Source organism: Mauremys reevesii, linkage group 7 (genome assembly GCF_016161935.1).
Source record: "Mauremys reevesii isolate NIE-2019 linkage group 7, ASM1616193v1, whole genome shotgun sequence".
NCBI classification, from domain to species: Eukaryota; Metazoa; Chordata; order Testudines; family Geoemydidae; genus Mauremys; species Mauremys reevesii.
Window position 1 is genome coordinate 44758168 of NC_052629.1, and position 24937 is coordinate 44783104.

At 41.4% G+C, this 24937-nt stretch overlaps 1 protein-coding gene across 2 annotated transcripts in view; it reads left to right on the top strand.

Moving 5' to 3' along the window:
- Positions 1 to 24937, top strand: part of CTNNA3 (catenin alpha 3) — a 958387-nt gene that overhangs the window by 850513 nt on the left and 82937 nt on the right. For both annotated transcript variants that reach the window (XM_039481066.1, XM_039481067.1), the window contains one exon: positions 13450 to 13631. In XM_039481066.1, coding sequence (XP_039337000.1) covers positions 13450 to 13631 — 182 coding nt within the window. The remainder of the gene's footprint in view (positions 1 to 13449; positions 13632 to 24937) is intronic.

Genomic DNA, 24937 nt, shown 5'->3' on the forward strand with positions numbered 1-24937 from the left:
TAGAATCAGTCCTGCCTAGAATATGGGCAAGTGTACTAGAGAACCTCTGTATCATAGAACCAGAGAGCACAGCTGCTCTGTGTCCGATAATACATAAATTTTGAGCTGAATGCTATTCACAGTGGGTGATCCTGAAACAACCCTACCTGCTCATTCCGGCCTTCCTGCAGCCTTCCTGGGCTACCATACCATTGTCCCACCACTTGTGTGATGAAGTCATAAAGAGTGCAGGAATAAGACACAGGGACTTGTTTGTGAGAAATGAGTGGAAGGAAGCCTCCAGCAGCAATGATAGTCCAGGCAGGACATTAATTACTGTGGATGAAGGAGACCATCATCCTGCTGCTAGTCCAGGTGCAATTGAATCTTTTCTTTACACATGAAGGGTGGGGGCTGATGAAGCTCAGCCCCCTGTTGCTACGATGAGGACGGTTACCAGCCATACTGCACCATCTACCAGGAAAAATTAGGGCCAGGCGCCCTTGATCGTACGCCTGGTTACCAGTCCTTTTGCACTGCCCCATGTGCCAATGGGCTGAGGATGACGATGGATATCAGTCGTACTGCACCGTCAGCCACCCATGGCGAGGGGGGAGTGAGGATGTCGTTGTTCAGTGCTGCAGCATCGCATGTATCTGCAGCATTCATTACGGATACGGTAACATGTAACAGAGTCAACACAGGACCGTTTCCCCTTTCACTTCTGGGGGTGGCGGGGGGTGCGTAAATTGCCGAGCTATGCCCTGAGCCACCGCGGACACTGTGTTAGACCCTAGAAGCATTTGGAGCTCAGCCAAGAATGCAAATGCTTAGCGGAGACAGCAGGAACTGTGGGATACCTTGCGTCCTCATTCCCCCCTCCCTCCATGAGCGTCCATGATATTCTTTGGCTTTCCGTTACGCTCGTCACGCAGCTGCGTGCTGAGTCTCTGCTATGCCATCTGTCTGGAGATTTTTTAAACATACTTTGGACCAGGCGTAAAATTACAGTAATTACCCTAAATAGATGCAGGAGTCTCCGAGCGAGATCGCCCTGAGGACGGTCACTGAAGGAGATAGAGAGCGCATGCTGCGTGAAAGCTAGCACGAACCAGGACCCGATGCAGCCATGCTCGGGGAGGCAGTGCTCCATGAGTAATTAATGAAAGCCTCGCACAGAAAAGTGTGCTACCACGGAGCACCCAATAAGGCAGCTCTCCCCAGGAACCTCCTGCTGATGCTTTTCGAGTAACCCCAGGAGAGCTTCGTGGAGATCTCCCTGGAGGATTTCTGTTCTATCCCCATATATAGAGAGACCTCCTTTTCACACACTTAAGATTCCTGTTACATTAATAATAAAAGTTAACATGGTTAAAGCACTTACCGACTGCTCCTTCCCCTGATTCAGGATCCGGGTTCATGGCCGGGGAGGGTTGGTAGGGGATCTCCGTGACGGTGATGAAGAGATCCTGGCTCTCCGGGAAACCAGCGTTATGGCGCTGTCGCCTGCCTCGTCCTCCACAAACCCTTCCTCATCTTCCCCGTCCGTGAACATCGTCGAGGAACTGTCCGTCGACACTGTCCCATCATCAGAGTCCATGGTCACTGGTGGGCCACTGGTGGCAGGCTCCGTAGCGTCCGTTTGCCGCTTTGATTTTTTTGTAGCCTTGTCTGGGGTCCTTGATTTTCACGCGGAACTGCGTTGCATCCCGGCTGTATCCTCTCTCTGTATCATGGCTTTGGAGACCTTCTCGTAGGTCTTTGCATTCCGTGCTTTGGAGCGCAGCTCCGAAAGCACAGACTCCTCGCCCCACACACCGATCAGATCGAAGAGTTCCCGGTCAGTTTATGCCGGGTCCCTCTTTCTATTCAGAGATTACATGAACTCCTCTGCTGGAGAGCTCTGCATTGCTGCCGGTGCTGCTGAGCTTGCCCCGATGTCCAACCACAAAATGAGATTCTAACTGTCCAGAAAGGAAAAGGAATTCAAATTTTCCCGGGTCGTTTCCTGTGTGGCTGGTCAGAGCATCGAAGCTCGGACTGCTGTCCAGAGCGTCAACAGAGTGGTGCAGTGTGGGATAGCTCCCGGAGCTACTAAGTTCGATTAGCATCCACACCTAGCCTAATTCGAGCTAGCCATGTCGAATTTAGCGCTACTCCACCTGTCGGGGTGGAGTACCAAATTCGAACTAAAGAGCCCTCTAGTTCGAATTAAATGGCTTCCTGGTGTGGACGGTTGACCGGTTAGTTCGAATTAACGCTGCTAAATTTGACTTAAAGTCCTAGTGTAGACCAGGCCTTTGACAACTAATATAATACTATTATAACAGAAATAATAAATAGATCTAGTAAAAATAGTTGTGAAACTTTTCCTTAATTTAAAAATGGATTTTCACAAGAAAATTTACATTTTCCTGCAATGTTTTTATTTTTTGTTTTTGATAATCAAAAATATTTAGCCTTTTTATAAACATAACAAATCAGTTAACATTTTGAATGAAAACAAAAAGTATTGCATTTTATTTTCCACAAAATTTTAAATACATTGTTTTTGACCAGCTTTAATTATAAATGAATAATTTATAAAATAAGTTAAAAAAATAAACTTTTGGGGCAGCATGCGGTCAAGTCAAGCTCTTTAACATGAGAATTAAGGATTAGATTTACTCTCATATTCACGAGTAGTCCAACTGTAAGTGTATCACAATATAGTCATAAAGAGTTAATCAGAGTTGTCAGATAAATTTACTAGGAGTTGTTTGAATTAATCCAGGGATAGTGGATAACTGACTGCAAATCTAACTTTAAAAATTAGAAAACTATTGTTAATCTGGGAAAGTATTTACTAGGCCTGTGGTGAAGAAAGTTAAACTGACAATTTTTAAAAAATAATTGCAGTGTTATTGGATGTATTTTCTCTTTCTAAGTAGAATACCAGTGCCTAATAAGTGGTACCATTTTGCCTAGGTCTCATTGAGAGAACTGGGTAAAGTTAGAGAAAAAGCTTTTCAGGAAAATACACGTGAAATTTTTGGCTAGTTTGTTCAATGTGATTTCACTCCCCTTGAAATATTGATTTTTCCTTTTAGTAAAATTTTAGGATATTGAACTTTTTCTTTTCTTTTCTTTCCTTTTCTTGAGTGAAGCAAGGGAAAACTCATCCCCTTAACACAAATGTGCATAGCACTTGAGTTAGAGTTCCATCCAGGCAAACCCCCAAGCCACACTTTCTGTCTGGAGCCAAAGGCCTCTTCAGTTTCTGTTTGATGCCAAGGCGCTAGGGAGTGACTTCAGCTCCCATCACCAGGGTCTTCAGCCTCAACAATCTCCGCTTTTTAACTGACCAAGGCTAATATCAGTTTGACCAAATCCTTTATCAGGACAGCAGCATGCAATATTATGAAGCCCTGGGCAAATCATTACACGGTGCCCTCCATCTAAATAGTATGGTTTTGCTTGTTTTTTTGAAAGCAACATTGCAGGACCAAAATGACTTAATTCCCCCAGGTTCAGTTATCTGATAATTAATTATCAATTGATTCTTAAAGCAATGTGAGAAATGTAAGTACTGTCTGAAAGATTATCTCCTACAAAGTTATTACTCAATAAATACAGTTGACAAGTAAGATATAACAGCTGCCCTTTTCAATCTAAATTATACCTAGAAATTGTTACCACATTTCCTCCCTATTACAAGCTAAAAAATCCTTTTGGCCCAACTCTGTTAATAGGAAGGTTTTGGTATCTTCATAAGTAAAAAGTCATTTAAAAAAAACAACCTGTCAGAAGTTTAATTTTGCCAGAAGCAACACAGAATCTTGAAAACCTAATGACAAGAATTCAGGGCTGATTGCCAATAACTTTCTTCTGTAATTTTAAGTGCTTCTGCTAATAGTGGCTTTAATGTTTAATACAGAGCACAATAATCCCTGTCAAGAACAATGATTCATCAACAGAACCACATTTCCCTGCATAATTCATATGTTCTCCTAATTTCAGAAAAGGAAGGTACTGGTGTTATTAGATGGCTCAGGGCATTAGCAATGTGATATGTAGCCTTTTGTCTTCAGGATTAAAATCTAGCCCAGGCTTGGCATTTTTAAGGGGTGCTATTATGTGGCAGCTGTTCAGTTTCCTGTGCAAAATGAGTTTGGTGACCTCAATCTGATTCTTTGCGGCTGGATACCTGCCTACATCATAAACAATACAAAAGTTGTCACTTACTGGAATCCATCTTGGTGAGCTCAGCAGTTGAAAGAATGGGCAATGATGGCATAGAAACTGAACTAACATCTCACTCCTGAAGTAAGTCCCCTCCAGGACAGGGTTGAATCACGTTGGCAGGGCAGTATAAGGGAGAGTAAATAGAGTGTGCTTAATTAAAAAGTAATATGTAAGATGATGCAAGAATGGAATCAGTAGTTGGGTCTATGTTGGTGTAATGAACACATGGGGACATGAAGGAGGTTCAAGTTAAAATACTGTGATGGTTACTTATTTTAAACTTTCTGCTATTGCTTTTCTTTCCCCTCCCCTCATCATTTAAACCAAATTTCAGTGGAATATACTCATTAGGATTGGTCATTTTTTTTTCAATTTAAGTTATTTTATTAAGAAACAGTATTTTGTCAATGATGACATTTTTGGCTTTTTCATTTTCTATTAAATTTCAAAATGAAATTAAAAAATGGGGAAACTCCTACTTTCTCTCCATTTGTATTCCCTCTACCCCCACAATGGAAAAAGTGGGGAAAGCTAAAAAGAGAGAGGGAAAAAATACTTTCCCTCATGTCTAAGCATCTGTCTAATGCAAGATCACCTTCCTGGAACAGCTGCTCCTGTAGGTGGTGAGCCTAACTGCTGTCCCAAATTAAGGAGTCTGTCAAGTCCCCAAAATTACATGTAGCAGTCAGTATGCCTTAGGGGTCTGACTCCTCCCCTTTGGATTGGTCTGTAATGAAAAATTTGTTTCGTTCCATAGTTTCATTCCACTTTGGGATGCAATAGGTCCCCAGGTCTCCTAGGACTGCTGTGAGGCTTGAGGCAGTGGTGAGCTACATAGTGGTGCCGTGTTTTGAGTAAAGTAAAATAACAGTTTTACTTTCCAGCTGCTGCTGTTCTCCTGTATAGCCAAGCTATGTACAGCTCGAACTCCTCCTTCCACCAGGTCCATTGCTGGGCTAGGATTGTGCCTGCAAAGTCCCCCAGGGAGGCTACAGAACAAGTTGCATTGCTCATGCTGTCAGCTCCTGAATTTAAAAGAACTCAAAGCTCAGATTCTGCCACCATATTTCATTAGCAAAGAGTGAAGCTAACTGCATGTTAGGTTGAACAAGGGGAACTTTATTAAAAGCTGTGTGCTGCTCTGTCCATGTTGCTTCCAGCCTAACTCCCTGTTCTGTGTTCCCCTAGTGCCTAGTCAATAACCATCCTGCCACTCTTGTCTCTAGTTACACTGATGGAGATACACTCTGTGCATTTTTTTCTATTAATTCTTGAATCTTCAGATTTCTATGTAGTACCTCTGTCAAAAAAAACCTTATGGCTGTACACATACTAGAAAAAATAAGACTTTTATTTAAGAGATAGTGGACAGAATTTTTGTTATCTGTTATAATAGCAGTCCCTTGCCACACTGTGTACTATCCTCAAAAAAATATTCACTAGAGTCTTGCATATAAAACACGTCTGTGTTCAGGGCCAGTGCAACCATTTAGGCGACCTAGGCGGTCGCCTAGGGCACTGGGATTTGGGGGGCACCATTTTCTTCGGCAGCGACCACGGCGGCTGGATCTTCGGCTGCCCCAGTCGCCACCGGCATTTAGGCGGAGGGAGGTGGAGCAGGGGAGTGTGGGGAGCGCCGCCTGCAGCAAGTAAGGGGGCGGGTGGCACGCAGGGGAACTCCCAACCCCAGCTCACCCCTGCCCCACCTCCTCCCCGAGCACGCCGTGGCTGTTTCACTTCTCCCGCCTCCCAGGCTTGCGGTGCCAATCAGCTTAGGCTTTGAAGTTACCCAAATATCACAGATATACAGGCTAACCAATATATTTAACTGAATTCAATTTTTAAAAAATGTTTTCTTTTGTAAAAGAACAAAAATGTGAACAAGATGGTTCCCCATCACCTTCCTCAACTTTCTAACACCGTTATCTTTCTACTGTAGTGAAGAAGTTTGCAACTATTTGTGCTTGTTATGGAAGTAATAAAAACTTGTTTTCACTTGTTGGACAAAATAAATCTACACTTACATCACAGCAGACTTTCAATTTAAATCTTTATTTCACATTTACCTTTACATTGTCTAACTCGATGCAAAATCATAGCACACTTAAAAAGCTGTGGATGTAATTTTGTGTTTTGTGTCTACACGTGTTCAGTTCAGTATTAGAGAACTTAAAGGAAAATCAAGGTCAGCAGGTCAGCATTTTATGATTTTCCTTGGCCACTTTGTTCCAGTGGATGACTTGTCATATTCCACCTGGAAAATTTTTACTGTGAATACACAAGCAAAACATCATATATCACGGTTCTCCTATTAAAATCTCCTCTTTGTTATGGTTGCCAAACACGGCTCTCCGTTCCTAGACTTATTAAAACTTTGGGCTGGGAGTGTTAGTTAGACCTCTCCATCAGCTGATAGAAGATAAGAGATATGACAGTTATATATTTGCTATGTCAAATGGGCAGTACTCTCCTGCTTTTGAGTCCTTTTTCCTCTTTACCCTTGCTCTCCTTTCTTTCCATTTAATTTCTGGCATTATTTTAAGCTAGAAGAGCTCCCCAGGCACAAGCAAACAGCAAGTTCCTCAGCTAAAAAGATCCTATCACAATTTGATCTGCTTGTATATTTGGTCAGTTTCATGCTTTTTTACATTTTAAAACAAACATGGAAAATACTACACAAAATTGTCAGTTACACTATCTAATGTGGTGCCTTTAATTACACAATGGTTATGCTTTGTGAAACCTATAATTGCTGGAAATTCATATAACTAGGAAATTAATTGTGTGACAGAGTAATTGCAGTGTAAATAAAACCTACTTAATGTATGTGGATTCCAAAAATACATGAATTACTTATAAAACCAAAAGGATAATATAAGTAATTCAGTCACCTTCTTAACCTTCCAGTTATATGAATTAGTGGTAATTTGTTATAAACAAGAATAACCACAGTGTAATTATATTGTAATTGCAGCGTAACCACAGTTTTGTAATAACTGTCACTATATTATAAGATAGATCCATTACTTTAATGTGAGTGACTATGCAATAGCTAAGCCACATCATTCACTTTGAGAGAAGGGAAGGTTAGTAGTGGGATGAAAGGGATCCATGGAGGCCAAAGTTCTGCAAGGATTCTTGGACCTCAGAGTATCTGTGTACAGTGTCTGTCCTGCTGCTTGCTTTCCAGTAACACCTCCAGGACAATATTCTTTTCTTTTAATTATTTTTATAATATCAGTCTAAGAACCGCTTGTTTTTCATCCGACAATGATATTGAGTTAGATCCTGGGCTGCAGCTGAAGGAATGCTTGGTACAGCTTAGGAAGGTGATGCAAAATTGGCTTCAAGCCTGCTTTTTGTATCCATAAGCCTTGGGTCATCCTGGCATTAGTCCAGTCACCTAAAGGCTTCTCCAGTTATGCTGACTTCCAATGGTTCTGTGAAACCTTTATGGCAGTCAGGGATCAGAACAGGACCAGGCTGGACATGCCCTCTGCACTAGTCGCAGGCATGGGAGGGAGCACTGGAGCATCTATGGTGTGTCTCATCTACCCTTTTAATAGCTGAATTTGTACTTAGAAGTGCTTTGTGCCAGTGGAGCAATGTAAAATGGCCTGCATGCACCAGAGTATCGAGATCACTGATTTGAGTTTTTCACTGGCTTTGATAAGAGAATCTCAGGGTAATTTTTTTCAAGAATTCTGTGTCTCTGAGTCCTATGCAAAAACCTTGCCCAGAAATAATGTAAAAGAAATTATTTTGCAGTGGGTTTGGCATGCAAGACTCCAACACACCATTTTGGTAATGATGTTTTCAGTATGCATGGGACTATTTGGTCCTTCACTGTTTTCAGCTGATTCCGTACAAAAATCATTCACATCCAGGCCAGCCAGCCTGCAGAAGTCATATTGTTTTCTTTAAAATTAGTGTTTGAGTTACTTTAATCCTGAATGGAAGGATAACTCATACAACTATCTTTCTCTTATCTTGGAATGGTTTTTATACCTGATAAACATGCATACTGTATCCCAGGACTGGAGTATTTTCCTATTGTGGCTATAATGTAGACCTGGCTTGTTGGCTTAAAAATATTTAAGAAAGCAAAGGGTTATAAGTGAGAGCATGGTGAGAGTACCACCATTATCTTTTGGAGATAATCTAATTTCTGATCTGAATATGGTATTTTAAAAATGATTTCCATGACACTTTGAGTCAATGTATCGTTTAAAATACTGGCTTAATTGACAGTACAGAAATTTTTGTTTTGACTTGTAGTTAAGGCGTTTCCAATTCTATGGAATAGACATCAGGGAGAATCCCTGAGTGGTCAAGAGTTCCAATGCCTGGCTACCTTATATGATTTATGAGCAGCAAGGCTCTGTACTAGTGAGAACGATGGATAGTAACTGCCTTCCGTATCTATTGCCAGTTAGGGATGCAAGCATCTGACTCGTTAGCTTTAGAACCGAGGAATTCTCTAAATGTCTCCATCCATGGAAACTATTTCGTACTGAATTCAATTTATTTGGCTGAAGTTGGATAGAATAACCAGAATTCAAGATTGGAGAAAGCCTGCTTTCTGTTCCAGCTAAACTAATCTGCACAATTTTAAATAGCTGTAGATTTCTTTTCAGTTTACTGGTAACTGAACCATGTCTGTATTTGTATTTCCTTCAGTCTGACAGCAGTAATTAAAATTATTCATATTTAGTTGATGTGAGCTGTCTTAAATTTTCTGATGGAAATGAAATGCAGTATTTCCAGACAAGGAACAAAAAATCACTTGGTGATGCAATCCATAGCAGTTTATGGATTTTTCTGGTACTACAGACTGCAGATCTTGCAGCAAATATTCATCATTTATCTGATTAATGACTTTTAAATTAAAATGTATTTTGAATAATATGAGTGGGGAGCACATTTTCAGTATTTTGTGAGTCCCCCATAAGTAAGGTAACTTTTCACCTTACATATTTTTAACAAATTCCATAAATGTTAATTTTCAGGTGACAGTGGACACATTTGGAATGTTTCCACTGGCTTGAAACTCAGGGGAAGAGTGGGGGGAATAGCACAATTCTGGAGATGGGAAGAGGGTGGATCCTTGGCTTTAGCACTTCCTAATGCTTCAGTGAGCATAGCTGAGTCAGCAGGGCAGGGGAGGTAATCTACTTCTGATACAGACTCATGGTAGGTTACTTTCTCTGTGAAGCAAGGTGGTACCAGGGGTCACATTGTGACTCTGAGTTACAGTCAGTTCCCTGCTGTGCTCCTGGGCCATTCAATTACATGGTGCATTTTACTTGGGGCAGATTGCTAAGTGACAATCTTGCTCATAAAGGGGAGTAGCCCTTAAAAGCTTCTACCTGTCAGCATTCTACGTTACCAGGAGATGTTAAAAATACATTCATGCAATCAAATGAAGATCTATTTTAATGAAAAAATTATAGGAGTGGCAGTCTCTCTCACAGGATGCGTCAATAGCAGTTATGTTGGGCAATTCAAGCAATCTAAGAATACCTTTTCCAGAGCATTCTCTAAAAGGAGTTTATGATATATTTCTGGGTGTGGTGATGGCGGCAGGACATACATTAATATCCCTTCAGGAACAAAGGAAACCTTTAAAGATTTAAAGGTTTAAATATATAAACTGCTCAGAATTTTCCATACTGTAAAAGTTAAATACAGGATCATGTGGAATCAACATAGATCCCTTGTGATCAGACTCAATGGCCCAGATATAAAAACATACCCCAACACCTTCCCCATCCTACAAGAAAAACCCTACTGGGCTAAAACTGCTACCTGGGTTCCCTCACAACATTTAGCCCCCTTTTCTGTTTGCAAATTGTCAGCACACGGTGATTTGTACATATTTATTCCCAATTTGTAGCTAGTTAAATGTTTTGTGTGGAACACTTCTAGCCAATGGATTTAGGGTTGCCAACACTCCAGATTTGTCCAGGAGTCTCCAGGAATTAAAGATTAATCTTTAATCAAAAATTATGTCATGTGATGAAACCTCCATGAATACGTCCAACAAAAACTGGCAATCCTAAATTGATTGTTTGTGAACTGCTCACTCTGGCCCCTATCCTGCAGTCAAGTATATGATGGTTATTCCTGTGCCCAGCCAGAGCCTCAAGATTGTTCATTTGAGTCTGCGATATTTGTGATTTGCTGCTCAAGGCATTTGTTTGGTCACTTAAGTCACATGCTAGTGTCTGGTTTTTTTAAAATCCTGATTGGATGAATCAATTTTTCTAAATAGGATAAGGGCCTAAACGAATTACACCTCTACCCTGATATAACGGCATCTAATATAACATGAATTCGGATATAATGCGGTAAAGCAGTGCTCCGGAGGTGGGGGGGGGTAGGGCTGTGCGCTCCGGCGGATCAAAGCAAGTTTGATATAACGCGGTTTCACCTAGAACGTGGTAAGGTTTTTTGGCTCCCAAGGACAGCATTATATTGGGGTAGAGGTGTATCGGATCGCAGTTCTTAAGATGAAGGTGGGAGAGCATTTTAGAGAGAGAGAGAGAAATGGCAGGTGGCAAGCCAGGGTGGAGAATTTTAGAACATTTAAACCTTTTCTTTTACTCTTTTCAACAAGAAAGAGCATTACATTTTGCAGTGTGTATGTATCCCTTATTTAAAAAGACTGTACTCCTTCATGATTTTAGAAGAAATACATATAAGTCATATTAATTAGTGGCTTTTTATTCAGTTTTTCTCTTGTCACATTCACACTCCGTAATTGCATTTGTATGTACTTGCACAATCCTATTTGCAAATAGGTGCAGTCAGCTCTCTTTTTGTATGTTTTTATTTGATTGTCTCAATGCGTAAGCTCTCTAGCTACAGAGGTAACATGGGCAACCATGGTATATTCCCCATCTCTAGTACAACATTATTACATCTAAGAATTTTGTGACATTCTGAGGGCCTTCAACAGTTGCCCTGAGGTTCATCAGCAGAGATGACTCTAATATTAGCCAGTTCATTCCACTGATCTTTCTACTGGAGAAAAATATGAACTCTCTGCATGGTATGATCAGGAAAATGATAACAGAGGTCTAGAACTGCCCTCAAAAGTCCTGTGTGTTGCCTCAGATGAATACATACTCAAGAACATTATACTTTTGGCTTTCTTTGGTTTATGGACCCTGGATTTAATGATGGCATTGCCTCTTACCTCCTGAGGCAGATAAAGACATTAACAAATGGGAGCACAAGCTTATCGGCTTGGTGGCTGTGTGCATTTGGCAGGTGCCTGATCCAAACCTGCTACAAACATTCTCTTGGAAAAGGATGTGGTAGATCAGATTGTGGAGGGTGAGTGTTCCTTTTGGGACAGTCTGGAGTACTTTGGGCTTGTCCTCATTGTCTCTAAGCTCCAAGTGGATTCATCCAATGTTAGGACCACAAAGAGAATGGATGAGAGAGAGTATGATATTGGTCACAATAGTCGACAAGTGGGCCAGGCCAGGCAGCATGTCACAATTATTTCTCTTTACCCACTGGTTTTTGTTGTTGTTGGGCTTGATTATATTACAATTATTTTTATCTGCATCTTTGTATGCATATATAATCGACAAAGGGGTAGGTGGGAGAATCTCCATTTTCAGATTCATGTCTTCATCCTTCATTTCTTTTGCTGCAAGTGGAAAATTACTTTGTATTCCCTTGAGCCTCTGTACTTTGCTGTGGAGAAGACCAACATACTTGCCGAAGTTCCTAGACCATACGGGGACTGAAGCTAAGCAGAAAAGAGCTCCTGGAGCAACTGGCAACTATGACTTCCACTCTCTGTGATGATGATACTTTTCTGCCGCTGCTCTAAGTTTATGAGAGAATTCTGTAATATGGTTTGTGGCTTCTGATCAGTTTATGTAGCAATGTATGATGAGGATGACAATGTTTTTCTTACTACTTGCAGGGCTCTAGATTTGAGTTGCTGGGCCTTGCTTTGTATAAAAGGATGTCCCCACATCTTTCAAAAACTAATCACTTTGAAACAAAGCCTACAAGAGCAAAGAGAGTTAATTTGGTCAGATGAGTATTCCTGACCTGTCTTGTCATTGCTTGAATTCAGGGCACAGTACATACATACAATAGCATGTGCACACATTCTCTCAGGGGGAGGAATAGGTCAGTGGTTTGAGCAATGGCCTGCTAAACCTAGGGTTCTGAGTTTAATCCTTGTGGGGGCCATTTAGGGATCTGGGGCAAAAATCTGTCAGGGGATTGGTCCTGCTTTGAGCAGGGGGTTGAACTAACTGACCTCCTGAGTTCCCTTCCAACCCTGATATTCTATGATTCTCTCACAGTGAGGAGAAATTCTGATGGGAAGAACCAAGTTGAGAAATGCTGGTCTCCTTTCCTCCCCCCCCCCTGAAATCAGTTTAGTATAGGGTAAAAGCACAGAAAAGACCAGATTTTATGCAGAGGAGACCAGATTTCACAGTCCATGACACATTTTTCATGGCTGTGAATTTGGTAGGGCCTTATATATTAGTGTTCAGGATGCTTTTATGTTTGAATATTCTGGTGAAGAAAAAATCATTTGCATAAAAGTTTGCAGAAAAAATGAGTAAAAAGGGCCACAAATTATGGCAAAGCAGAATAGTGGGCTTTATTTACAAGAATGATTAGCAATTTGTTTCTGCATTCACCCAGATCACCTTCATAGTCAAGAAGATATCAGCATCTTCAGAGTTCTGCATATGTGTTTTTTTTTTACTATTATTCTCAGAGGGTACAATAATTAATATTTTATTCCTTTTAGATGTAGCTTGCCCTCAGAGTCTTATTCTTTGAGCTGATTGGAGATTCTGATATGCTTATCATCATGACTTTCTTAAGGGAGATGAGAACTGACCATAGAATGAAGGTTGACTTTTCCCATTGTTAGAATCCCTGCAGAAAAGTTCCAAAGACAATTGATAAATACCATTAAAAAATAAGAGGGGTCATTTTTGGTTAGAAGGTGATTATTGGAGATGGACTTGAACTTCAAAGCATGAATTTGATCTAGATCTATTCAAAATTCAAGAGTATATTTGAGAGAGTTCTAGAGATAAGGCCCACTTATGAAATTGAAAGGTGCTCAGATTGGAGGTGTTGGTTCAAGCCCATGTATATTTAAAATATATATTTAATGTCCAGTGATTTTGCCAAAAAGAAATTACTCTTAGACACAGACAGATGTTTTGCAAATCAAATTATCTTATGTTTCAGGCTAAGATGACTCAACTGCCAGAGGCTGAAAAAGAAAAGATAGCTGAGCAAGTGGCCGACTTCAAGAAAGTCAAAAGTAAGCTTGATGCAGAGATTGAAATATGGGATGATACCAGCAATGACATCATTGTTTTGGCTAAGAGGATGTGTGTGATTATGATGGAGATGACAGACTTCACAAGGTAATTATGCAGAAAATGATCTTCAATATTTATAAGTGTTAGAGGCAGTTGTCACATTGGTAAAATGAGAAATACTAGGAGTTTACAATGGCAGGTGACAAAATCTTTGTAAAACTGATTGGCAAAGCTAATATAATTGAGGTTTAAAGAATTAGATGTGAAAAGCTGAAACACCAGAAGGGATGTTCAAAGTTTTTCACTCTGTTTATCCTTGAAAAAAAAACATGATGCTTATCTCTGTCCTCATTTTGATTTATTTTTCCCACATTTTGCTCAGGGACGTTGATCCAGTTGATCCTCTTAGCATTTTAACTTCTTTTCTTTCTTGCTTTCTTTCAGTGAAAGGAATAAACTGACCTTAACTAATTTAAGTTCTCTAGTTAGGAAATATCTCACTTTAAACTGTGAATATAAGATTTACACATCTATTATTTTTGCAGCATGTACCATAGCATGCTATCAAACATGCAGTACACAGCAGACATGCATAAAACATGTACTGTACATTGCAAATGTACAGGGGTGGCTCTAGCTTTTTTGCCGCTCCAAGCACGGCAGGCAGGCTGCCCCCGGTCCTGTGGATTCAGTGGCTTGCCTGCGGGAGGACCGCCGGTCCTGTGGCTTCGGCATACCCGCCACCGAATTGCCGCTGCATCTGCGGTACCGGCGGACTTCCCGCAGGCAAGCCACCGAAGGCTGCCTGACTGCTGCCCTCGCAGGGACTGGCAGGCCGCCCCCTGCGGCTTGTCGCCCCAGGCACGCGCTTGCTGTGCTGGTGCCTGGAGCCGTCGCTGCAAATGACAAGCAAGTAGAAACTTGGACTGATGCAAATCCAGCTTCACATTTCTTTTGATTGCTTATATTGAGTTACCTTACCTCTTTGCAGTATATGTTATCCTGTATTATACAGTATAAAAACATTCTGCTGTATTGCAGACAGTTTTAAAGGTAGGCATTTATCTCTGGTGGTGGTCACACTACTACACAGGGCCAGCTCCAGGCACCAGCCAAGCAAGCTTGTGCTTGGGGCGGCAGATTCTAGGGGCCGGCATTCCGTCCAATCCGTGCCGCCCCTTTTTTTTTTGCTTTCCTTCCGGGTCCAGCCGTCCTGCACCCAGGGTTTTTGTTTGTTTGTTTGTTTGTTTTGCTTTGCCTCTGGGTCCAGCCATCCTGCACCCAGGGTTTGGGTTTTTTTTTGCTTTGCCTCCAGGTCCGGCCACCCTGCACCCAGAGTTTTTGGGTTTTTTTTGCTTTGCCTTCGGGTCTGGCCGCCCTGCACCCAGGGTTTTTAGGTTTTTTTTGCTTTGTCTCTGGGTCCGGCCGCCCTGCGCCCTTTTTAAAAAGTGTTTTTGCTTGGGATGGCAAAAAAGTCAGAGCTAGCCCTGCTACTACATGCAACAACCTCAGTTTTAGGAATCTATTCTGTGTTGCATTGAATATACGAATATTAACATTCATTAGGCACAGTGATATCAAGGGAAGGTGTTGTTCATTATGTGTGTTTATTAATAAAATACGTGTGGATATGTCAAATGTTCCACCATTCCTCCTGGGAACTTCATGCCCTATATGGGTGAATACCATCAGATACCACTGGGTTCCTGTAAGACAAGGGGAAAATTAAAGGTACTGGGGCTAGATCCTTACCTGATGTAACTTGATTTAGTTCCATTGGGGTCAACAAAGCTGAATGAATTTACACCAGCTTGTTCCTGTGGAAATACGGTTTCTATATTTCCTCATACCAGCACTTCTCAAATTATTCATAATTTGAAATTCCTGAAACCCAATGCATTTTAACTTTATTATATGAGCATATCTTGCACAATGATATTTTACACCTCTATAAAATAAAAAGAGGAACTGTAAAGATGGAGATATGTCATACACTTTCACAATTAAAAACTGTCATTCTGCATCTCTCTCACCAAAATACCTGAATTAATGGATTTAGAAATAGGCTCCATTAATCTATTCCCAATTTCTCTATGTGGCTCTCATTGATTTCAATGTGAGCCACACTTGTGTATTCAACATCAGATTTTGCTCTGTTGATGCTTATTCCCATAAAAACCACTGCCACTGAAAATGGGTTGGGGCATAAAACACAGAAAGATAACATTACAGTCTGAAAGGATTGCAGTTCAATAACTGGAAACAAAATTTTTAGTGGAAAAAATAATTTTCTTTACTCACAGGCCCTGCAACTACAGCACTGGATCAGAAATCACTTGTATTCCAGAAAAAAAGAACAGGAGTACTTGTGGCACCTTAGAGACTAACAAATTTATTTCAGCATAAGCTCTCGTGGGCTACAGCTCACTTCTTTGGAGACTCTCAGAAATATAAGAAACATGCTACAACACATAATGCACCTCGTATAGCCAAAAAGATCTGAGCAAAAGCAAATAGCAATTTAGGTATTTGCAGTTACTAAGCCAGATCCACTACCATCTGGCTCATTTGCCCCGCTCTGCCAGTGCAAAGCAACTGGAAATCAAGCTTATACAGCTACTTGGGGATTCCCCTTGCATAAAAGGTGCTGTCAGTTGGTTTGTGTGTGTGTGTCTGTGTGTTCTTTCAGTGTGCTGTTCAGCTCTGCACAGATAGCTGGCTTAGCAGACCTTGATAGTACCACCCAGTGTGGTGAAGTGCTGGAGGCTGGAAGGCCATTGCCTCGGTAACGCTGTTTAGGCTGCTCAGTGCTTCTGCTCTTGGAGCGCCAGTGGTATTACTAGATAGTGCAGCATGGTAATTCAGCAGGCCTTGATGCTACTCATAAAGAAAGAACACTGGCACGGTTTGGTGACAAAGGCACTTGGCCAGGGTTATTGCTTTCGAGGCACAGTCCTAGCACCCTGGCTCCATGGTTACAGGTATGCTAACACATGAGTGCCCCGTGTAAGAAGTGGCTCAGTCAGCACTGGTAGTTTTTGCTGTTCCTCTAGGCCACACAAAGGGTTCAGGCGGGGTACCCTGACCTCTACAGGCTGAGGCAAACAACTGGAATATACAACTTATACACTACCTTACGTGACATCTGTTTGTTACCTCCCTTTGTGCCTGATATCTTGGGGAAAACATTCCTATTCATTATTTTGTCAAATCATCTTATCTTGTACTAGATTGGGATGTATTTCTACTTGCTGGAATATATTTACGTAAATATTTAGTGCCTAGTACACTAGCAACAACTTTGACAAGTTCATATGTTTGACAGTGAACTAGTAAGCATTTGCTTTAATACATGGCCTGACTTTGGTTTACAACCTTTGGTTCAGGCTTCAAATTTTGCACCATGCCCAGTGCTCTGGGCGTTCTCGCTCCCTTTCCCCCTCCATCTCACCTTCTCTCTCCTAAAATAGGCACTTGGGTAACTCAGAGCTGCCATACACCTGGCACCCAGTGTGGGACATTGCCAGAGAGAAGGAGCTGTGGCCTTAACATTGCTACACTGCATCTGTCCTTTGCTCTCAGAACAGTGCCTTGAGACCATAAATAGTTGAGCACAACTTAGAACAAGAGCTCCAGCATAGCTGAAGATCTGGCCCATAGTGTGTAGACTGTGCAGATGTTACTAAACTGCAGTTTTTAGTAGATATATATTTTTCTGTAGTCTTTTACTCTTAGATTATAGTTGAAGAGATACAGGTGGTTATTCCGTTTGAGTCCCAGTCTTGTGCAGAATGTTTTCCTGTATTATTTCTTTTTTTTTTCTTATTAACCTGCATTTGAACACTTCCAGTGATAGTGCCCACCTTTTGATTTGTTCTTGAAAGTTGCCAGATTTACCGTCCCAGAAAGTGAAATCCTGTAGGTATGCAAAGAATAAGTGGACTCATTGTTGAAGGAAGGGTAGATCTATCCCTTCATGCTACAACTTGTGATTTCAGAAATGGCAAAGAGCAAATATGTAATGCTGAGGGACACCAGTGGCTTTTCCTCCTACCTGCCACATGAAAATCTGATGGTAGAAATTATGATAGTCAAGTCATGCACAGGCTGGACTCATGATTTGGTACCCCCCAGCCTGTGATTTAAAAGTTGGACTTGGAAGGAATAAAAGATTCAAATGTCTATTTGTTTAATCAGAAATTACCCAGATAAATTGTGAATTTGCTTGTCTGTCCAGTTGGTGTCTAAGCTGGTTTCTCGTTTCCTCCAAATGCGTTACTTTGAATTAATTTTTATTTAATCTCATTGAATGCATCACAGCCTTAGTCTCTGAAGGTCACCCTTCAGTATTAGTCTGTCCTAGTGTGTATATGTTATCCTTCACATTTTTGTAACAATAATACATTTAACTAAAACTAAGTTATTGTTGGCCTCAAAAAATGATGACTCATGGAGAACTCTCATTTAAATCAATGGGAATTATGTCTGCATAAATAGTTGATATTTATGTCTCAAGGTTTTAACAAAATCTTTTATTCCTGATTCTTGTTTCTGTAGAACATCATTTTAAAGAATTCCTTACCTAGTAGTCATTCAATTAATGATCATTTCCTGCTCATGGTCTGTAGCTAGGTGTTAGTCCATACTACGGTAATTTTATGTAAGATATATTTTTCCAATTTTGTTGAAACTTTTTATATGAAACACCATCTATTGACTTATTGAAACCCAAGTATAACTAATATAATAGTACTACCTACCCTCAGACTGGGCAATTCTGTCATAGAAAACTGCTTTATATGATTGACATAAAAGTAGCTGATCAAGGGTGGGAAGACACAGCTGGACATTTGAAGCAGCTCGTTCTGGTGCTAACAGGTGATTTCTGTGCTACATACATGGATTTTAAACCCACACTGTTTATTATTTTGATTTTGCATGTTTAAATATGTTTTAAAATACATATTATTTGGGGCCCAACATCAGCCACAGGTTTCCTGAGCTATGAATGTGGATAGTTTGGAAGCTAGGCATATGTTGTCCTGAATCACTGACCCTCTAGTGGCCTAATTTCAGAAGACTTGATGCTACTGTACAGATAACATCTGAAGTTAGTCAATGCCATTTTTTTCCTCTCTCTCTCTCTCTTGTGTTTGCTGAAGTTTACGGCTGCTGGAAAAAATTGTGGTAGAGATTTTTACGGATTTTCTTTAACAGCATCTCAGGGGTCAATCTTACTTTCTCTGAGAAGGTTGGAGTAAACAAAGTACAAAGAAGAGAAAAGTTATCACTGTACTGCTCAGGCTTCAAAAACACCAGGTAGAAGTAGAAAAATAAATGAAAATTGCTTTTGGACCTGATGGAGCTTTCCAGCCATGTGTTCAACCTACAACCATAACCTTGCGCCCTCACTTCTCTCTTTTGGGTGAAACATTTTTAAAATTACATATATTTCCACCTCTAATACTCTTTTCAACAGATTCGTCTTCCATACCACATCATACATCACGTTGCACTAAGTTATTGCTTAATGAGTGTTTTGAGACAGAAATGAGAAATCCATCCTTTGTGAATGTTGCATTAGAAAATCACCCTTCCTGTCCCTTTCCTCCTCTACAGCCACTGATAGACTGGTTACAACAGTTTACATGCAAAGATACTACACCTCTACCCCGATATAACGTGGTCCTCGGGAGACCAAACAATCTCATCGCGTTATAGGTGAGACCATGTTATATCAAACTTGCTTTGCCTCCCCCCATTTCTTGTTCCCTGACCGCCCCCTCCAGAGACCCCCATCCCTACTCACTCCCAGGATCCCACCCCCTACTCAACCCCCCTGTCCCCTGACTGCTTTGACCCCTATCCACCCCTTCCCGCCCCCTGACAGGCACTCAACGGCCCCAGTCCACTCTACCCTGGCAGCTCCCAGCCATGGCGCTCCGCTTCCCACCGTCAGTGAGTGCAGAGAGGTTGGGGAAAAGATGCCCCCCCACACTCACCTGCGGCGGGAAGTGGAGCGACGCGGCCCCAGCCTGCTCTGCTTTCCTTGCTCCGGCCCCAGCCGTTTTGCTGGGGGGGCAGCTGGGGAAAGGTCCTGCACTCACCTGCCTGGCGGGAAGTGGAGTGCCATGGCTGGGAGCTGGCAGAGTGGAGCGGGCTGGGGCTGGGCTTCTCCGCTTCCCGACACCAGTGAGTGCAAGGAGGTTGGGGAAAGGATGCCCTCCGCACTCACCGGTGGCAGGAAGTGGAGCAACACAGACGCAGCCAGCTTCACTCTGCCAGCTCCCAGCCATGGCACTCCACTTCCCGCCAGGCAGGTGAGTGCAGAAAAGTTGGGGAATGGATGTGCCCCGTACTCACCTGTGGTGGGAAGCGGAGTGCTGCGGCTAGGAGCTGGTGGAGTGGAGCGGGCTGGGGCCAGGCTGCTCCACTTCCACCGCTGCTGGTGAGTGTGGGGGGGATCCCTTCCCCCAAGCCGCCTCCCCCGAGCGACATGGCTGGGGCCGGGGTGAGGGAAGCAGAACGGGCCCCAGAAGTGCCCTCTCGCAGCTCTTTCCCCCCAGACCCTGGCGGGGGAGCCCCTGACTGCCCCGACACCCTCTTCCCCTTATCAAGCCCCTCAGTCCTAGCCTGGCCTGACATCCTTAACAAACTGCTCAGAGCAGCATGTCAGAGCTTTACCGTGTTGTGTGCGAACCCGCATTCTATCAGGTCATGTTATATCGGGGTAGAGGTGTACCTCTCAGGCAATGCTTCCTAAACTAATGAGTACTAATGTTAATGTTAATCTAGTATTATTTTGGGCAAGTCAGTTCATCTTTCTGCATAGGAGCTGGAAATAAGGGTGCTGGGGGTGCTTCTGCATCCCCTAGCTTGAAGTGGTTTCCATTATATATGGGGTTTACAGTTTGGTTTAATGGCTTTCAGCACCCCTGGCCCCACTATAAAAATTGTTCCAGCACCCCTGCCTTTCTGGGCCTCAGATTCCCCATCTGTAAAGTGGGGATAATGATACTTCCTTTGTTAAGCACTTTGATATTTACTCATGAAAAGTCCTATATCAGAGCTAGTTATTATTGAGTTCATTTATTACATATTTTCTGTATCATTGTTATAATTTAAAAAATGGTTTCCCATGTTATAACACCAGTTCAAGTTGTTTTTGTTTATTATTCTCTGAATGGCCCAAAGTATGCTAGGTCCCATACAAAAAGATTATAAAATGATGTTCCCTGCCCCCTGTTCCTCACAAAAGAGGTTGGCGAACCAGATCTCAGAATCCATCATTGTGTGCTGAATGTGGTAGATACTGAATTAATATTATAAACACACACAGAACTCAGTTACATCTAAGATGGAGATGAATTTCCCAAAGTCTGTAGTTCAGAAAGCTACCATGTTGTGGGACCCAGCTACAAAAGTTAACAGCCAATAAAGTTAAAACATTGTTTAGACCTGAATTGTGGACATAATCATGTTTTACCATGTTAATAGGCTCAGTATAAGAATCTGAATAGAATGGAAGAGACTAGAGCAGAACTCTGTGTTGTACACAAGACTCATTGGAATTTTTAGGGGGAATTGGCATTTGTTAGGACAAGATCTGTTCTGGAGAGAAAGCATTTCTGCTATGGATTGTTCTTTCAGCACAGAATCTTGGCCTCTGAACTAAGCCGGTCACCCCTGAACAAAAGAGATATTGTAATGGTTTGGCAGTGGAGTAAATACATTTTTATGGAACGTGGGATTCTGAAGCCATTGTAATCAAGTAGACTGGGCTATAGCTGGCTGATATGACAGAGTTGTCCTAAGAAAAAATTGCAACAGCTTTTAAAGTAAATGATTCACAGATGTGTTCTGCTTTTTCAAGTAATATTTTTTCTCAAAGCCATATTCTGAGGGAACTGAATATGTTCCAAATAAATAGGCTTGGATACGTTATTGATTCTATGTGCTGTGTCCATTCATTTTTCTTCCAATAAGGAAATAACTCACTTCTTGAGTCCAGACAATTCTGACCATTCCAAAGTTATGACAATTGGTAAGGAATTTTTCAATGACTTTTTATAATTGTTTTCTTTCACTCACTTGTCCCCAGATGTAGGGCTGAATTGTATTTTTAAAGCACTTACCTGCATTAGGAGAAGTGTGGAGATGTACTGCAGAAGAAACATTTTGTCTACTGGCAGATCCTGACAATCAGAGGTGATGAGCCTGCTGTTATGCCCCTTTACAAGATGCAGCATATTACTTGCTGGATGGCAGTCCCATGGGTGTGATTGATACACATACACACACACAAAACCAGACACATCTGGCTTGGGGAGGACTGGTATAAACCTGAGGAATGAAGAAGTGTAGCAGTGTGTACATGTGATGGCTGGCCTCCACAGAACAGGGACTGAATTAAGGTCCTCTTTAACAGCTCACATCCTCTGTGGATCAGCATAGAGGGAGACCTATAACACAGTCTCACCAGTGGGTTATACATGCTTCTCCTATGGCAGGCAAAATGTTCCCCCTGGGGAGAGAGTGAGTGTACACAAGGGTGGGGTGTGTAGATGTACGTGTACACACACACACACACACACACACACACACACACACACAGACATGCTTCCAGAACATTTTTTGTTAGTTTCTTTTCTTACCCTCTCATTTTACATGTCTATTAGAACCACTGTAGAGAACCTAGGAATAATATAGCTTTCATTTTTTAGAGGAACATAATTTCATCATTTGGTCAATCATTATTGTGCTCTGCTCCTACTATTTGTTGTCTTGCCATATATAGTAAGAAATTGGCCTATCTACTGCATTAGTTTTAATAACATTCTGGAAAAAATATTCGAATTTCACTTCTGGTTGGCTAAAAAGGCCACATGAAAAATTACTCTTTTTTTTTATTGATCTTTTCAAAGCTTTAGAGTAAATGAGATCCTTCCCCCCCCCCCCCCCCAGCAGACTTTCAATCAGGAAGATATTTATCAATGTGTGAAGAGAAGTTTCTTTTTGCTGAAATAAAAGGATATATGTCTGACTGAGGTATTGCTAATAGGGAACGCTACACTGTGATTTTTAATGAATTCCAATTGGGATAATAGTAAAACAGTGCTCACTTTTTAGGTGGAGAGGGAAGCCCTGCAGGATCAAGGTTAAGATTAGTATTGCTAGGGGGAACCCATCCCTTATTGTTTAAATCCAGTTAGGCACAGGGAAAGATCACCCATGAATGGAGGTGACAAAGGAGGTCTAAATGCAAGGGTTCCACTGCATTAAGGGAGGCCAGCATCTGATTGAGTACTCAGAAGGAATACTATAAAGTATGCATCAAACATAGCCAAAACACTTCCATAGTCATCTTTGTGACTGTCTTCAGTAAAGGTAAAAGGTTTGCTCTGCCTGCTTCCCCATAGCATAAATTAAAGAGGATACCAGTATATCTTCAGTTTCCTTATAAAGTTTTGCAGCAATTTGAAACCTTGCAAAATACTGCTTCTGGTCTGTCCGTTCTGTAGGTTTATCAAAACTGAAGTTCTCTGGGGGCATTGAAGAGTGGCATGTTGATGAGATCGATTCTGCAACCTTTGTTGCTTTGTTCCATCTGTTTGCAACCTTTGTTATTCTTTCCTTCTGTTTCTGTTCTTCTCTGGCACTAGTTGACTTCTGACTCAGGAGCAGATGTCACAGTCATCTCCAAAGGGACTTACAATCACCTTCTAACCCTCTCACAACTGAAATAATGTGACAGAGCCTGGAGAGAATGTGGAATCTCCATCACTGGAAATTTTTAAGAGCAGGTTAGACAAACACCTCTCAGGGATGGGCTAGATAATATTTAGTCCTTTCATGAATGCAGGGGAATGGACTAGATGACCTCTTGAGGTCCCTTCCAGTCCTATGATTCTATGATTATCCCTAGAGGTATTCTGAACTGTATGGGCCAGTTCAATGCAGACACAATTACGAAGACAAAAGCTATGTATACAAAGTGTATGTGATCAAAGACCAACACTCTTCTCAGCCTCAGTGTTGCAGTCATGATGAGCCTACTGAGAAAAGTGGAAGAACGCAATGGAATATTTGGTGATATTCAACTTTTGAAACTAGATCCAGTATAAATAACCTTAAGAGAGACCATGTTGAACCATATGGTATACATACACTTTGCAGGATTCCTATCCCATTACTTCATGAAGAGGTACAGAATTAAAGAGAATAGAGAGGATTGGCATAATTGAGAAAATATCTGATCTAATAGCATGGTATGCCCCAGTGGGAACAGTTACTAAGAAATATAGAAAAAAATACATATCTGTATGGGTCGAAAAGGCTTAATGAAGCAGTTGTGAGAGAAAAATGTATCCTCCCAACATTGGTTGACTTTGTCCTCAAAGTGAAATGACTTACAGTATTCTCCAAGCTGGATACCTTGAATGCATTTGGGAAATTTTGCTTTTGAAGATTACCTTTTGGGACTACCAGTGTACTTGAAATTTTTCAAAGAAAGATAGCAAAGTTGTTAACAAATACAAATGGAGTTGTAATTTTCATGGACAATATTTTAACATATGGGTCTTCAGTGGGAAGAACACAACATCTCCCAGTTATATTAGGGCCAGCTGGCCTATGTATTTAAAGAGCATTAAGGTAGTGACAAGAGACTACTGTCTGGTAGATGGACAACCAAGCGAATCATGATTAAAGGTGACTGCATCATAATTCCGAACAAAATGAGAGGAGAAATCCTAAATCTTATCCATGAAGGTCATCGAGGTTTAATTAAATGCCCTGAAGAGACCAGTCAGTCAGTATGGTGCCCAGGATGAGCAAAAACATAAACAATAAAGTATCTGAATGTGAATACTGCAATGCTGACAGACCAACACAAAGAACCTTAATAACAACACCTCTATCAGACAGACCTCAGAGAAGACCAACTGCAGATTTATGCCAATTCAGACTTCATTACCTGGTCACAATGAACTATTTTTTGAGGGTATGTAGAAACAATGTACTTGAGAGGCATAACATGTCACAATTTTAACAAGAAACTGAAGTGTGCTTTTGCTTATTTTGGTATTCCAGAACACCTGATGGTGGAAAATGGATCACAATTCACTGCAGCAGAATCTGAGTCACTCTGAATGAAATATGATTTTGATCATATTACTAGCAGAACCACATTACCTGCAAGTGAATGGAGAGGCTGAGAGAGCTGTACAGGCAGCCAAGAAAATCCTACCAGAGTAAGATCCATTCCTTGCTTTTCTGAGCGACAGTTCAACACCGATAGCAGCTATTGGATATAATCCAGTACAACTACTGGTGAGAAGACTATTCAGAGCAATTATTCCAACTGTGGACAAGAACCTATCTCCAAAGTAGCCGTACATGAAGAAAAACTA